Genomic DNA, 17,590 nt, shown 5'->3' on the forward strand with positions numbered 1-17,590 from the left:
GATGTCAGAGAGCCAATTTTGGCCCGATCCCACGAGGGGAGTGCCTCTCAGCCGGAAGCCGGGCTCACGGCTGGCAAGCACAACGGCGGTGGCAGGAGTCTCTCCCGCCTCTATGGCAGTGCTAAGGATGTCCGAGGGCTCCCAGATCCTCTAGTAGATCTATAATACTGTGTACTGTCTGATTATTGAATAGTAGTATGTATACATCTAGCTCTGCCCTAGACCACCTGTTCTTTAGGACCTTTATATCTCTCACTGCCTCTAGCATAGTGCATTGATGTGGAACACATCCTGCAAATATCTTGTTAACTGAGGTGGCACCTAAAATAGACATATTCTGAACCTGAGTGACCTGGATTGTTGCTTCTTGGACAAATGTATCGAAATGCGGCAGGCACGTAAAAAATGATTTCTGCTTGTAGATGAGCAACTCCTAGGATATCTCAGGGCCCTGATGAGGCCTGAGACAGCAGATTGTCTCCTGCTTGCCACTGTATCTGTTGTGTTTCTTGGAGATCCACCGCACGATTAGGAATCATGGATTTGGGGGTAGGCATCGTCTCCCTACCACCCTGTCCTCTCAAGGGTTGAGTCAAAGCATGCCCCTCCGTCACAGCATGGGGGCCCTGTGTCTTTGGGCATCAGTCCTCCTGAGTAAGAGGAGCAAGCAGAATGCATGAGGGTAGGAAGGAGATTGTAATAAACTTAGAAATATTGTCTTTATATTTCATCTTGGAAAATGAAGGGATTGCTTACCCTGAAAATGACTGAGTATCGGCTTGCATGTGACAATGAGTACATCACAAATGGTACAGTTGGGTTGGGGTGGGGTTGTTGTTGTTATTTTGTTGCTCTTTTGGCTACTTGTCTAATTTTAAAAAAAAGTTACCTTGTTGGAGCTATAAAAAGAGTAGGAGTCCTCAAGTTATTTTGATATGTGCATGTCCAAATATATAATCAAAGGAACACCCCATATACCTCAAGGAAGAATACATTTGATGGAGTGAAGAAGAAAGATTTGGCATGGTTTTAATGTTGGGTCAGCTGTTCAAGTAGAAACGCCAGCCGAGAAAACGAAGATGGTTTTCCCAGCTTTTAGAGGAACAAAGTGAGGAGCGCCACAAAGGGGCCTGTGATTATGTTGGCTTCCTGAAGCAGACGGAGCCATGGCTCCACCTGACCTTCTGAAATGTTAAAAGCTTTATTGCTGGAAACATGCAGGGAGGATAAAGCGAAATATGAAAAGAAGATGAAGGTGAAGGTGCTGGCAGTCACAAGATTGCAGCTGATAGGAGGAGTGTCAGCAGGGAATCGGTGCCTTTTCTAATGTAAATATAAATCCTCCAAGTACGCAGGTAACTGAAGATACATGAATACACGGATAAATAAGTGAACCAGAAGTGCTGGGTTTTACTGTAGGTGTCTGCAAATTTTAAAGCAACAGTCTCTGCCCTGTCATATCCAGTGCCTGCTTTGTATAATAATTATTCTGTAAGATTCGCTTTACTCTCTTGAGATAATCTATTATACTTATTTTTTAAAATAATATAGCACCCTAATGGTAATATAAAATGAGAAAGGAGAATGTGTAGTAGAACATATAACTGCCGACACACTCCTGTATGGTCAGAGGTAATGAAAATGGATTCCACACCTGTGTGAACTTCTCAGGGATGTGCCAGCTCCAATGCAGACTGATGTAAGCATGTCAGTTTGTGGCTCACACATCACTGGAAGCATTGCTATTGTTGGTGAAATGGTGTCTTAGTCCATTTGGGCTGTTATAACAGAATTACACAGTCTGGGTGGCTTATAAACAACAGACAGTTATTTCTCACAGCTCTGGAGGCTGAGAAGTCCAAGATCAAGGTGCTGGCAGATTTGGTGTCTGGAGAGAGAGATCAGCTTCCCAGGTCGCAGAGGGCTGACTTTTCTCTCTTTTCTCACGTGGTGGGAGGAAGCTTTGTGAGTCTCTTTCATAAGGGCACCTGTCCCATTTGTGAGGACTCTGCCTCCCAAAGGTGCTGCCTCCTAATACTCATCACACTGGGGATTTGGTGTCAACCTAACAATTTTTTTTTGCCGGGGGCGGGGGGGGGGGGGACAGACATTCAGATGCTCACAAGTGGTGAACAATTCCTAGAGAGTGCTGACAAAGCATGATCGTTTTCTTCCCATATGGTAGTCAGATTCATGGAAAAAATACATCAGGTTAAAACCATAGAACATATTGTGAGAATTTATAGGCATAAAGCGGAGTTAGAGTCTAGGCTCAGTTATTTATAAGTAGGTTTTCACTCTAACTGCCTGGTGGGACACTTGAAATTACAACATCTTTAATGCTACTGAAATGTACATGTAAAATGTGTACGTAAAATGGTACATGTGAAAAGGGCAAATTTTATGTTCGCTATGTCTTCCTACAGTTAACAAATGGTCGAAAGAACAAAAAAATAATTTTTTTAAAAGAACTGTTAAAAAATTTTGTATTGCCGAAACCGGTTTGGCTCAGTGGATAGAGCGTCGGCCTGCAGACTGGGGGGTCCCAGGTTCGATTCCGGTCAAGGGCATGTACCTGGGTTGCGGGCACATCCCCCGTGGGAGGTGTGCAGGAGGCAGCTGATCGATGTTTCTCTCTCATCGATGTTTCTAACTCTCTGTCTCTCTCCCTTCCTCTCTGTAAAAAATCAATAAAATATATTTTTTAAAAAATTTTGTATTGGATAGAGAAAAAGTCTTCCTTCGCCCCGTCTTCTGAAAGATGGCAAGCATCCTTCACCCACTGCTGCCAATCGTTAGACAAGCTGAAACCCGCCCTGGGAGAGGCTGTTACCTTCATCAAGAGCTTCTCTTCTAAAGGGTGCTTTTATTTTAATGCTTCACCCTACAACTGAGCCTGTCCTCTGCTGGTATAGCCCCATATTCTGTAGGTCCTTGACTTGCTGAAAAACAGTAACTTACATTGAGAAGGGCCTCATTGAAGTGGGCTTTTTCACCGAGCAGATCAAGCTTGTGAGACACTTCTGTGCAGCAGTATCACAGTGAAATGTTTTACTAATTCTTCCTCAGAGCTGCTCTGATACAGAAGATCTGTTCATTGTTCACTGGGGTCCCGTCCAGCCCTTCTCTTGATTGACACAACGTGCAGCCACCCTCTAATTATATGGACAGGACAGGGACAGACTTGCACCACTCGAAGTTTGGCACTAAGACTTTAATTATTGGGGAAGTCATAGTTGTCTCGGGAAATCCTGTGTCATTATCACCAGAAATTTAACCACAATACCTATAATTTAAAGTGAAAAATGGATAGTTCTCGTTTAACAAGGGAGGCCGGGTATTTTTCTGTAAACAAGGTTTGAAACTATTAATAATGTGATTTACCTAGCTAACTTCCTCCATAACCTGTTCTTCTTAAGTAACTACACTGAATTTTCAGCAATTTTTATGCTATGGATAATACATAAATGAGTTATTTCTAATAATAACTTAATGCCAGATCATTTACACACCATATAATCTATCATGACAGATGATTGTGAATGTAACTATACATAAAATTATTTGTAGGCATTCATTTATTCAAATACTTTTTTGGTGGAGTCTAGGTTTTTCTATATAAAGTTTTATGTCATCTGGCAATAGTGACAGTTTTACTTCTTACTTTCCAATTTGGATACATTTTTATTTCTTTTTCTTACCTGATTGCTGTGGCTATGACTTCAAATTATAATTAGTTTTATTTTTAAATACAGTTCAATTGAATTATAACCTCTATTAATAGAAGACTACCAATTAATTATAGCTTTGGCAAATTATGGGCAATTATGATCTTTGCCAAACCTATTGCAAAATTATTTGAAGAAAAGCAAGATTGCTATAGCATAAAATATTTTCTTTAGTTTTACAAAGAATTATATTCTGCCCGTTGATCCACTTACAGATATTTTCCATTAATTATAGTCCACCATAGAAATTCATAAGGTACTTCATTACTCAAATATTTATTGAACATCTATTATATACATACTCTACTGTGTACAGGGATATATTTGTAAACAAGAGGGAGATAAATCTTCAAGATGTGTGGCCCAGTTGCTCTTCTTTCTTTCCCCTCCCTTTCTCCCTCTCTCCCTCCCTTCCTTCCCTCCTTCCTACCTTCCTTCCTTCCTTCCATCCATCCATCCATCATTTCTTCCTTCCTTATTTGAATTGCCATCATCATTGGCTTGCTCCACTAAACACAGAATGCAGAACTGCATTACATTGTACTGAATAGTAAGCAAAAATCTGGTATTTACATTGGAGGCAGAAAATGTGTTTTCTTCTTCTGTGGACCTGAGGTTGTTGATAAGTTCTGGAATGCCTGTGGTCATAGCAGGGCAGACTAGTAACTACACTGAATTTTCAGCAATTTGTATGCTATGGAATATGTTAAGAGGAATATTATCTATTTGGTTGTCATTACTTGTGATTTTATCACCAATTAAAATATCATGGTTCATATGTGATTATGATACTATGGACAGATTCTTTCTTGTTTGTCATTGCCATTCCTACTTTAACCAAAATGAAAATCTCAGATGCTGTGTGCTTTACAGTTAGAAGGGTGTGAAAGAGTTGAATTGACTTACGTTTGGTGATTTTATTGGGGAAGCTACCTCAGCATCTTCCTGTTAGAGCTTATGTTCTTGCTGTTTCAATTATACTATTTTTAGTGTACTGTGAAAGGATTGAATTTTTCCCCCAATAAATGCTTTTGTTGTAACTTTTTATTAAATGATTGGCATATTTTCATCAGCAAAAAACTTTTCTATGAGGCTTTCATTATAATTGTAAAATCTATTTTTTTAACTCAGTGTTAAGAACTTCTCATGCATTAAAAAATATGATTGCCTAAAACAAAATGTATATGGATGAGTATTTATCAAGGAGAAATCTTTACGAGGTCATTAACTTCTGGTTTTTGGTTCTTTATATCAACAGTTAATGTATAATATTGTCACATAATGTTTCTGATTGATGTTTCCACCAATAGTTAAACACAGATTAACTATTAGAATATTGATTGTTTTCATATGATCTCTGTTGAAGTTACATTTTATGATTTTATATTAATTGACTATATGAATATCAGCTATAAGTTGTTCACTATTGATCAGAAATTATAATATGCTAATCTTTAGGATTAATTTATATTATCACTTGCTATTGGACAAGAGTAATTTTGCTAGTCCTTTCACAGTTATTTAATTGCATGTGAAAAATAGACAAATTTCCATACGAAAGCCAGAATGTTGCTTTAAATTCAAAAGAAGGTACTGTAAGCCTGGCCAGTGTTGCTCAGTGGTTGAGCATCAACCTATGAACCAGGAGGTCATGGTTTGATTCCCGGTCAGGGCACGTGCCTGGGTTGCAGGCTTGATCCCCAAAGGGGTGCATGTAGGAGGCAGCTGATCAATGATTCCCTCTCGTCATTGATGTTCCTATTTCTCTCTTCCTCTCCCTTCCTCTCTGAAATCAATAAACATATATTTAAAAAGATAAAAAAAGAAGATAGTGTAAGATACTGATTTGTTATATATAAGGTTAGCATTATTTCTGAAATTTTATCTAAAGGATAGCATCTGTGATTTTTTAAAAAAATCATTGTGCAAACCACAAATGTTCCTGCATAGATTCATTTATACAGTAAATTTTATCATATACTTGTATTCTAGGTGTTAACAGTCTCTTTTATGTAGTCTTAATGCTATATTTATGTAACAAGATATGATTATGCTTATTGTTGAATACAGATTTTTTAAAGGATTTAAAGAATGTGTAATTATAAAAAATGATATTTTAACTTGCTTTGGTTTTACTTTGCAGAGCGCCCTCTTCACTACACAGAAAATGTGTTGGAGCAGGTGCTTCGGTGGAGCTCATTAGCTGAACCTGGCTCTGCTTATCTCGTGGTGAAGAGGTTCTTAACCACCGACACCATCAGACACTATAATGGTAGGTGCTGCTGTTATCTCACATTGCAACTCTGACGGAAAGTTCAAGTGGTTGAAGGATAGTGACTATAGCACAAGTGGCATTTGCAAATGTCAAAAGTAAAAATGAGTAGCTAACTGCAGATCCCGCTGACATAGTATTGTCCAAGAGGAGGAAGAGCAGGTATGTGCACAGGAGTGCCATGTGCCAGAGTCAGGTTTCCTGGAGCCTAGCACTATGGTAATAGTTGGCTCATCTGATGGTACCAAGTTAACGTTTTTGGAAGGAACGGTTTATGATGGAAGAGCTTCTTGCCATGCTTCACTGTTTTTCTGATGTTCAGATAGCTGGTGAACCTTCTTCCTGAATTATGGAAGTTTTCTGGGTATTCAGTGGCTCTCAGGGGTGGGGCAGTATTGTCTCTCAGGGGGCATTTGTCAATGTTTGGAGACACTTCTGACTGTCACAGCTGGGTGGGGTGGTGCTTCAGGTCTTTAGTGGGCAGACAAAAGGTATGAGCATCCTACAATCCACAGCACAGCTCTTTACAACTAAGGATTATCTGCCCCAAATGTCAATGGTGCCCATGCTGAGAATTTCTGATTTAGATCATCTGTGAAATCTGTTCTAGTTCTTAAATCCTGTATTTTTCATTGTAACACTGAGATGAAGAAAAATTATGGAGCTTAGGAACGAAGTCCTGTCAACATTATGAAACATATGTAATAAGTTCTTGTGGTTTCTTTTCTTTTAGAAAATAAGCCAACTTTTCAGGTAAATGTATAGTGTTTTCTGGTGAGAATTTTCTAGTATTTCTCTAAATGTCTAATTCTTCCATGCTGCGAAATACTTGAAACCCACACTTAGACATAATACACTTAGACATAATACCTCAGCTCTTGTTTGAAAGTTAATAGGCTGGCTATGTGAATACAAATAGACAAAAATAGGATCTTAAAAGGCTGTGGTGTAAAGTGAGGTTTTGTACAGGTGGAGTGAAAAGTAATCCAAATAAGGATACCATTACGTTCTGTTGGTCTTGGGGTGGGGGCGAGGAGATAGAGCAGGTTGAGAGCAATGACATTTGAATTAAACTCTTTATGCTGATTAAAGACAAGAAGGATGGTAGTGTGACTGAACATGGGCTCTGCCCACAAGCTGGGTAGGAAGACTGGGCAGTATAATGATGCCCCCCTTACTCCTGTGCCTTCCTGGGGTTGTGAGTGTGTCCTTCTGTTGTGAAAGCATCACGCCTCTGTAAGGTCTAGACCGGCACCTTGCGTAAGAGCTGGAGAACCCCAGAGTGGAGGCAGGCTTACTGGTAATTGACAGTTTTAGGATTTGGATGAAACATTCTCTAGAGTAACTTTGGTGTTACTCTCATGCCCCACTCCTTCCTCGAACAGGGTGGAGCTGAAGCACATTCCTGTCTTGCGCTATTCCTACCTCCATTTACCAAACCAACATGCAGCTTGTTATCATATCTATAGTTCTTCCTACCAGGAAACTGTCTCATTGCATGAATAACATCAGGTTTTAGTGTAACACTGTCAGCAAATACATTAATTGGACCATTTCACATTAGTAGTTACATATTTTGGGTCAAATATACGAGTACCTATGAAGTACATTTTTAAAATACTTTTTATAGTTTTCTAGCCAACAAAATGTGTGTAAATGTTTTTCATTAGAGCTTGATTTATATTTAGATTGCCAAAGCAAAATAATCGCTTTCACTGTGGTGGGTCTGCATCTGTGTGGATTTAGGATGACCCTTTTAAATCAGCTCTGGCCTGTGGTTTGTGTGTGTGCGTGTGTTTTTAAATCAGTTTCTTAAATAATGATTTTTTCCCCCTATACTTGTGTATTACAGCAGCCTGGCATTTAGAAGCACGTTTTATGGGATATACTTGGTGATAGATTTTCGGGGGGTTAGATGTTCAATCTGCTTTGTCTCTGTCTTGACAAATGTCTCCTAAATCAATCACAGTGACCACCAACTCCAGAATCGTTGCTCCGTTCCATACATCCACTTCTTCTTAAACTTGGCATCTGAAAGGAAAATAATGAAAGTAAATGGAATGTGATGTCTTTGTCAATTTGTTAGAAATATTGGCGTCATCTCAGAAATACATTGCTCTTCACAGTAAGACGGAATAAGGTTAAATATTTCTCTCGCTGAAGATTTTCTTTTTCTAAGCTGGGGCCCAAGTAGAAATCAGCTAAGTTTGAAACTAGGGTGGTTGGCTGCAACCACATTCTCTCTCAGTAAAACAATAGCTAATGCGTTAACATTTTTTGAAGCATTGAGTAGCAATAACCTTTGCACTCTGTCCCCGCTAACTTGACACCCAGTTGCCACAAATTTTACTCTCTGGCCACCTAACATTATTCCAACTATATATTTACACACAATAATATCTGTGTGATTTGCATTTTATTAATTGTATTGTTACAGGAGAATTAAACTTCCCTGTCGCTCATAGGAGCGAAGTATAGGTTCTTAGGAAACGGCTGAAAGAATTTTCAGAAGCCCCATGGGCAGATGGGATCTGGAAGAAGGCTTTATTTGCGTGAAGTTAACGTCTCTCGGGTTCCAAAGCCCCTGCCCCTTAAGCCAGTCCTGGAAAAGGTGCAGCTGGGCTCCAGCAGAGCCAGAAGCAAGGCCATGTCCAGAGCTTCCCTTCCACGTTGTAGCCGGTGTGGCTCAGCACCCACACTCATTAAAGTCCATTAGTCCATGTGGGGAGCCGCCCCACACGGCCATGAGCCCTGCCACAGGAGTCACAGGGCCCAGCGTGTGAGAGAGAAGAGCGAGAACTTCCATTGTTTAAGTGTATTCAGGTTTCGTGTGCTTGCAGTGGCCATGCCCATTCTGACCACTAATTTGTTTCTGGCTGTGATGGGCAGATAGGCAGGCACCTTCCCACATCACTCAGACCTGACTGGGCATGGTCCCTTCCCCCATCACTCAGCGGGGAGCAGACTTGGAGAGTGTCAGATGCAGCTTTTTGGCAGAGCTGTGTAAATGGCATGCCTGCCTCTAGTCTTCCCTTTCCTCCTTTCCTGTGAAGTAATAACCAGGTTATTACAACGGCCTCCATGTGATAGTTGTTGTTTTTTAATGTAATAAATTCTAAGCATATCCTTTCGATTGACATGTTTTCACCACCTTCATGCTAAATGAAGAATTTTTATCAAATAATACGTTTGGAGGTTTAGGGGTGTTAGTTTTCTGAGTTTCCTCACTTTTTCTGAACAGTTTAAAATGTAGACATAGCAGTAGGAATAGATTTAGAATCAGCCAACACTTATTTTCTGCTCATTCATTTAAGGTAATGAGGTAACATACTTTGCTTTTATAGAAGTATACTAGAGTAAATGAATTTTCTGTTGCCTCTATTTAAAAATCAATTCTGTGCTTTTCCAAAGCAGCATTTGATTTCTTAGAAACAGTTTGCGCCATTGTCATTATTGTAATGAGGAGTTAACTAACTTGAAAAGAAAGATAATAGTCCTCAAATTTCTTTTCTACCCCATGGATTATGACCGAGACATTGAGATAGGGAGCATAAAACTTCATTAAAATGGCTAAATAGACTTTGTCATAGCTAACCTTATTAGACAATCTTTTATCATTAGCTCTCATATTGAGTTGTTTGAACATCTCTATCACAAGTAAGGCATATATTTATAGCTTCTCTAAGGTTCCAGAATAAATAATTTTATATTGCTGAAGCCTTATTTTAAGTGCTAAAGTTCTTTAAAAATTACCTCCATAGAATGTAATGCATGGGAGTCTAGTTTTAATGATCTCAATGGGGAAGAAATACTTTTAAGATATAAGATGTAACTCAAATGCAGATCCCTGTGGGTTTCTAAATTTAGATTGCTGCATAGGACAGATGCTTTGGAATTAAATTTGCATTAGAATCCAATAGTTTAAAATGCATCTGCTTCCGGCAAGTTCAGACCTGGAAAGCTGAGCCATCCACTATCAACTGACTCAAGAAAATAAAAAGAAAATGTCAGCAGAAATAGTATGAATCTATAAATCATAGTCTAGCTAAAATAATTTACATTCCACTTCCATCAAATCTTTTTAAATCCGAAGGTAAGACCTAGTCCACTTCAAGTGGAAGTATTTTCTTGGGACTTGATGATAGTCTTTGGTTATTCACTGTAGATAGAGTAGGAATGTCCTGACTTTTTCTTATGTTACTATTTGGTACTGAGAAAACCAATTGATAAGTTTCTGTTAGCTCTCTGTTTCATACAGGAATCTGTGGAAAATATAGAGGATTATCTTTTCCCACAAGGAACAGAAAAGCTAAATGTATGAAGACTGTTTAAAAATAAATGTAAATACAAACACAAGATGCTATAAGTGACTACTGTAGGCCAGGATGCGTATGTTTATGCAGAGCTTTCAGGCACAGAAAGGTGATTCAGTTCCAAGGTCATTGACATCCTGAATGTCTCTTGGTCAAGGAAATATCTCCTGTGTAATTTTTCTTGTATGTCTTGATCTTCCATTATAAGACTCTATCTCATTCCTTTGCTCACTAAAAGTACCCGTTGAGTAAACTTTTTAAAAATATAAATGAATAAAACTAATTGAGGAAGTTTTGGACAAAATTTCACTGGTCTGCTCTCTCACTTTTATCTGGGTAGTAAGGGCATGTTTTCTAAGGGAAATTAGCGGTGTATTGTTATAGAGACCACAGTGTGTACTTCTCAGTCTCTTGCTTTGGATGCTTCCTGAGCCATTAAGAACAGGAGCCTAGAAGAGGTTACTATTTGGGTTGACACAGGGGTAGGGTCACTGAATTCTGTTTTGGATGTGTTGGGTTTTACTTGTCTGTGAAGTGTGTCCAGGAGTAGATGTCTGGAAGGGACCTAAGGAAGCAGTGGAGCTCATTGCATGGGATGTGGTTTTAGCCTTGGGAGAACACCAGATCGTGCTGCTTACTTATTACAGAACATTAGAAAGCTGAGTATAGAGTTACCATCATTTGCATGTAAGGGATGGGTGTATCAAGAGAGGCCCATGGTGTATGAAGGAACAATTAGAAAGCTTTCAAGAAAACAAAGCAGAGCAGTGTCACGGAAATCATCAAAGGAGTAAGTTATAGATAAAGAGTGCAGTGTAAAATGGTACATGAGTTCAGGAAAGGCACCCAGATATTTATTATTGTGGTAATGGTGGTGATCATAATTGTGACGATTACTTAGAAGTATCTCAGTATAAAAGACAGGATTCTGCGTTAGATATTGAGACCTGAACTGTGATTCTAGTACACTTGCCTTCTAAACTACATAACCTTGTGAGCCACAATTTTCTCATTTATAAAATGAGATTGTTTGGCTCAGTGGAAAGAGCATCTGCCTGCGGACTGAAGGGTGCCAGGTTCAATTATGGTCAAGGGCACATGCCCAATTGCTGGTGCGATCCCCATTAGGGAGTGTGTAGGAGGCATCTGATCAATGATTCTCATCATTGATGTTTCTATCCCTCTCTCCCTCTCCCTTCCTCTCTGAAATCAATAAAAATATCTATCTATATATATAAAAGCTTAAGCAACCGTTACAACTGAACAACCAGAACAACCGGTCAACCAGTAGCTATGATGTGCACTGACCACCAGGGGGCAGATGCTCAACACAGGAGCTGCCCCCTGATGCTCAGTGCGCTCCCACAGCCAACCTCCCACGGCCCCTCCCCCTAGCCAGCCGGCCCCCATCGGTCCCTGGTGCTAAACTATTCTTAGAGACCTGCTTCTGGGTCGGGGTTTCATACGTAGCAGAGCAGCTCCCTCCCTGTAATCTATTGAAAGTCAGCCCTTGACACAAGGGTCGGCCTCACTCCCATCCTCTCCCTTCCCTGGGGGCCGCCTGCCCACCGCAGTGGTGGCGCTGTGGCGAGGGAAGGCGGGGAACTGCACTGTGGCGAGGCACCAATGGCAGCATCGGTATCCAGCATCCATTCCTTCCGCACCCAGCCCAGCAACTGTTGCCTCCTCTCCCGACCCAGCGAGGACCTTTGGGTTTCAGGCTGGGATGGGGAACCAGGGGTGGGTGATGGCAGATGTGGCCCCTTTTCAGGGGGGCCAAGGGCTGGCTCCCTCCTTGGGGCCGGCAGCCAACCTCCTGTGGCCCCTCCCCCCCCACCCCATGCACAAATTCGTGCACTGGGCCTCTAATATTTAAATAAAAATAAGATGAGATTGTGTTACCTCTACTCCCTACTTCAGAAAGTTGCATGCAAATCACATGACATAAAATACATAAACATTTTGAAAAGTCTAAAATGTATACTAGTTTTATGTAATGTTTATTTTTTTTCTTGATCTTCCAGTTGTAGTAAAACATGTCTTCAAGTCTTTTAACTGGAAACTATGCATGACTATTTTAAAATTGTATAACCTTAACACTAAGAAATTGCTAAAGGTCCAAGTTCTGATATGGTGTCCCACTCTGCATCTTTTGTGGACACCATCTAATATGTGGGCCACAGCAACCTGCAGGACAAGTGTGATTTTTCCTGTTTTATAGGAAAAGCAGGAGTTGACATCATAATGACAGCGTCGTGGCTACTTGGCTTCAATGTTCTTTCTGTCCACTGCACTTCAGGTCTCAGGCAGGCAGCTGATCACTGTCTGGATTTCCAGGAGAAAGTTTTAGATTGGAGATATAGTGATACACTTATACATGATAAATTTATGGAGATAGAGTGATAAATTTATGCAAATACATACAAATTTGGTGTTCTTACCAAAAAGTGTTTTCTAGTAAAATTAGTTGAAAAGACTCCTACGTGTGGGACAATCACAGTATTGCATATGAAATATAGTTGATGTTAAATACTCTACCTTAGCCGTTTTGCCCTGTTACTCTTACCTGTTTTGTGTTGACAGGAATGTCTCGATCACCTTAAAAATTCTTTGATTCCTGTGTCAGAATTCTGGTAGAGGTTTCCCTCTTTACCTGTGTATTTGCATTCTTATATGAGTGCTATTGAAAAGAAATATGAGGCAAGCTGATGATGTAATTTTAAGTTGCTTCATATCCACATTAATACCTATGTATATAGTGACCTTAATTTTACTAGTATATTTCATTTAAACCCACATATCCAAAATATTATCATTTCAACATGTAATTAATATTGCAAAATTGGGAGATTTTTTTAACTTTTTTGAACTGTCTTCAATATCTGTAAGTATATTTTATCTCGATTGAGACTCTCCATGTTTTAAGTGCTAATGGAACAGTATAGGCAGGCCTATGTATTACAGATATAAATAGATCCAGTCGGTGGGTCTGCGACTTGTCCGACACACCCCTGACATGTGCTATTCCCAGAAATTAACCATAGGCTTCTTAATGATAGGAAACAAGTTATTACTTTATAATATCAAAACTGCAAGTATAGAAATGTTTTATATTCTGTTCCAAATAAATGAAAATGTACCTCACTTATAAAAACAATGTACTTTACAGAGAGAAATGCCCTGGAAAGTATCAAAGAGGGAGCCCTGAAAATCAAAGAAGAACCATCTAAAATACTGTCTGGAAATAAATTTCAAGACCGGCACTGTGTTTTACGAGATGGATATCTGATTTTTTACAAGGACTTGAAGGTATTTGCATATGTAGTATCTGACTATGTACACATTTCTGTGTGCGTATTTACATTCTTATCTTATACCTTTCTCAGCCCTCTCTCGTGGAAGTCAAGGCCTGTAGTAAATAAAAATGCAGAGTAAGCTGAGGATTCCTCTCAGCCACTGGACTTGCCATTAATGCACTCAGGAGCGCAGTGAAGAACTCCATATGTGGACTTTATGAGCACCTCACATTTTTTAGGGCAGGGGGTGACTTAAGTCCTAAAGAAAAGTCTTATATGTGTTACATCACCGAGCATATTAGTCAGCATCTCAGTCAATAAAATCAACTGGGAGAGTGTGTCATGCCCTAAGGCAAAAGTGGCTTGAGTTTAGCTAATGGAAATTAATAAATGCAAATTAAAACTCTGATATACTATTTTACTCTTTAAGTTGACTAAAATGACTAAAATTGTAAGAGTGACAACACCTAATGTGGACAAGGACGTTGGTCAACTAAAACTCTCATAAATTGCTGACGGAGGGGTACAGTCACAATCACTGTGTAGAAATGTTGGGCAGTTGTTAGATAAGGTTTTATTAGAGCATCTACCCCTGGACCCAGCAATTCTGTTCCTGGTTATTATGTCCATAAAAGTGTTTGTTCAGGAATGTTCATAAGCAGCTTTATTCATAAAAGCTGCAACCTGGAAAGATTCCAAGTGACTGTCAATATAAGAATGATAATGGAATCCTATTCAGCAGTAAAATAAGTGACTACTCATGCATGCAGCAACATGGATGCATCTTGAAATCCTTGTGGAGTAGAAGAAGCTTCACACAAAACACTACCATCTGAGTCTGTCTGTAAGAATTCTAAGATCCGGCAAAACCATGAATGGTGATAGAAAGTAGAAAGTGTTTTCTGAGGTGTCAAGAAAGATTGTAAGTTCGATTCCCGGTAGGGCACATTTCTGGGTTGTGGGCTCCACTCCCAGTAGGGGAAGTGCAGAAGGCAGCCGATCGTTGCACTCTTAATCAATGTCTCCCATTTCTCTCTCTCTCTCTCTCTCTCCCGGTAGGGCACATTTCTGGGTTGTGGGCTCCACTCCCAGTAGGGGAAGTGCAGAAGTCAGCCGATCGTTGCACTTTTAATCAATGTCTCCCATTTCTCTCTCTCTCTCTCTCCTTCTCCCTTCCTCTCTCTCTAAACATCAATTAAAAATATTAAAAAAAAATATTCTCTATCTAGTTTTCAGTGGTGGTCACATGGGTATTTGCAGTATCATCTCTAATTTCTTGAGATTCTGGTAATACCCATGCAATTATTTTTTTTTTAAATATATTTTATTGATTTCTTACAGAGAGGAAGAGAGAGAGATAGAGAGTCAGAAACATCGATCAGCTGCCTCCTGCACATCTCCCACTGGAGATGTGCCCGCAACTCAGGAACATGCCCTTGACTGGAATCGAACCCGGGACCCTTCAGTCCGCAGGCCGACGCTCTATCCACTGAGCCAAACCGGTTTTGGCTCCATGCAATTATTTTAAATGCTGAATGACAGCAGGACCTGGAGATACTTTTTTATTTTGAATTATACAATTCACTTGAGGTAAACATTGCTTGCATACTACTGTAAGTGTGTGGCACTTCTCTATTTTGTTTTGGTGATGTACAAAGAAAGAACAGGGTAGTAATATCTGTTAATATGTTATGAAGAGAGGATAGTGAGCCCCAATTTGGGGAAGTATCTGTTGAGCTCTCCACACCTTTAACCCCTTTCCCGGTGTGTTTCTCCAGGGAAGCCTCCATGTGTGGCCTTACATAAATCTTAGCATTCCAACTTTGTGTAGACATCTCATACTCACTTTTAAAGACAGTGGGATGTCCAGGCATGGGGGCTAGTAGGACAGCACTGAAGTCTGCAGCCCTTATCCCTCCATTCAGAGGTCTGTCTTATCTTCCCTACTTGAACTCCCACTTCGCCATTCCATCTGATAGACCCAGCAGGGAGTCTGTACGGGTACCAAGATATTGTTTGTTATTCTTCTTCAGATTTTTTTTTTCAGTAGAAGAAGGGTGGAGTTTGCAGAAGTAAGCCACATAAGAATTTGGGGTTAGTGAACCGAACACCAGATTTCAAGGTTCATGAACTTAGGTTTATATTCGTGAGAGTAAACGTTAAAAAGCACAGCTGACTTTTAAGTCTTCTAGGTTGAATTTTATTTGGTTTTCTTCAGGGGTTCACCCACCTTAGTCTTTTTTAGACGGAGTTCCTTCATCCTTGTCCTTCTGTATACTTATGTTGATTAAGAGTCATTTTGTAGTTGGATGGCAAATTAGCATATTTAAAAATCAACCTGAAGTTTTCAGCCTCAATAAGGAACTGATACTCCATTTCTAGAAATCTAGCCATAAAGGAAAAAATATCCAAAATATATATGTTATTAAATTATCTACTATGATTATAAGAGCAAACATTTAATAATAGTGACCAGGAGCAAATCCACCATGTAAATTCCAGGCCTTAGCATTGCTGCCACAGAGGCCATTGGTCACCAAAGCATAATTTTTGATCTTCCTGCTTACTGTTTCTGCTATATTCTCCTAACCTGTGTTCTCTGTGGAAACCAAGTTTTTATTTTATAAACATACTAGAGGCCCAGTGCACGAATTCACGCACAGATGGGGTCCGGCCGGCAGGGCAGGCCAGGGGGGAGGGGCCGCCAGAGGTTGGCTGGCCAGCCTCACCCCTGATTAAGGTGGGGAGCCGATCATAGGTGTGGCTGCCTTCGGGGAGAGGCCTGAAGAAGACCCACTGAGCTTTGGCCAGGCAGACTCAGAGCTGGTATCTCTGTGTGTACATTAGGCACAGCCTGGCACTTGCCTTTGTCTGTTGGTCAAATCCATTACATCGAAAAACTTGTTCCCCTTCTTTTTTGGGGCCCTTGCAACACATACAGGCCAATTGGAAGACGGAGGCCCAGTGGCAGAGCCAGGCCCCACAATCACGCTGAATTTAGGCCTAACACAACTGGGTAGCAATCTCCTAGGAACAGAACACACTGTTTTAGAGTCTTAATTCTCCCCTAACTGTGCCCTGCTGCTCCCCTTTAACCGGGGTAGACTGAACTAAGGAACCAAAGACCGAGTTTCCTTTGAGGTGGATCCACCAGGAGCCGGCTGATGGCAAGACCCCTCAGGCGGCTGCCTTCCCCCCTAAGCTCGGTGTGCTCTGAGCCGGTCAGTTTCTGGCAGTGCCAGGTCCTGGGCTGCTGGTGGGGTGGCAGGTCCACAGGATTTCTCTCCGCCACCTTCCTGGCCTCCGGAGCAGTACCCTCTGGCCCAGCGCACCAGGCGGCTGTCACTAGGGCCGGGAATCAAAGAGCGAAGGAGCCGGCCCACTCAGAGAGAGACCTGTAGGTGGCCAGGCAGCACCCCCTACCCCGCTTCTCAGTCTCGCTCGCTGGATCTGGCCAAAGCCTGTTGCCTGAGACTGGCGCCATGTGGGGAAGGTCGCAGCAGAGAGAGGGGTGCCAGCCTGGTGATGATCATCTCGGTGCCCAGCTGATTGAATTCGTCCCACAGAGCCTTCATCTCAAGCTGCATGCTCACGCTGGTCGCCTTCGCGTTCTTCTTTACTAGAACCTTCGCGGCCGCGCAACTGGCCCCAGGGCCCTCGGGCTCTGCAGCGGTGCTGGTGGTGGCCCCTGTGGCCAGTGTGTCATAGCAACCGGTCGTTCCACCTTAACAGTTGCTGGGCTTTTATTATATAGACTAGAGGCCTGGTGCACAAAAATTTGTGCACTCAGGGGGGAAGGGGGGGGATCCTCAGCCCGGCCTGTGCCCTCTCGCAGTCTGGGACCCCTCGGGAGATAACGACCTGCTGGCTTAGGCCTGCTCCCGGGTGGCAGAGGGCAGGCCCAATCCCTAGGTGCAGCCCCTGGTCGGGCTCAGAGCAGGGCCGATTGGGGAGTTGGGGCGCCACCCCCTGTCATGCACA

At 41.3% G+C, this 17,590-nt stretch overlaps 1 protein-coding gene across 1 annotated transcript in view; it reads left to right on the plus strand.

Annotated features, from left to right (window-relative positions):
* ARAP2 (ArfGAP with RhoGAP domain, ankyrin repeat and PH domain 2) overlaps positions 1–17,590 on the plus strand; it is a 164,753-nt gene that overhangs the window by 124,823 nt on the left and 22,340 nt on the right. Inside the window, exons 27-28 of the mRNA XM_005866851.2 lie at positions 5,872–6,000; positions 13,483–13,622. Of these exons, the coding sequence (XP_005866913.1) occupies positions 5,872–6,000; positions 13,483–13,622 (269 nt within the window). The remainder of the gene's footprint in view (positions 1–5,871; positions 6,001–13,482; positions 13,623–17,590) is intronic.

The sequence above is a fragment of the Myotis brandtii genome, unplaced genomic scaffold, assembly GCF_000412655.1.
Source record: "Myotis brandtii unplaced genomic scaffold, ASM41265v1 scaffold238, whole genome shotgun sequence".
NCBI lineage: Eukaryota > Metazoa > Chordata > Mammalia > Chiroptera > Vespertilionidae > Myotis > Myotis brandtii.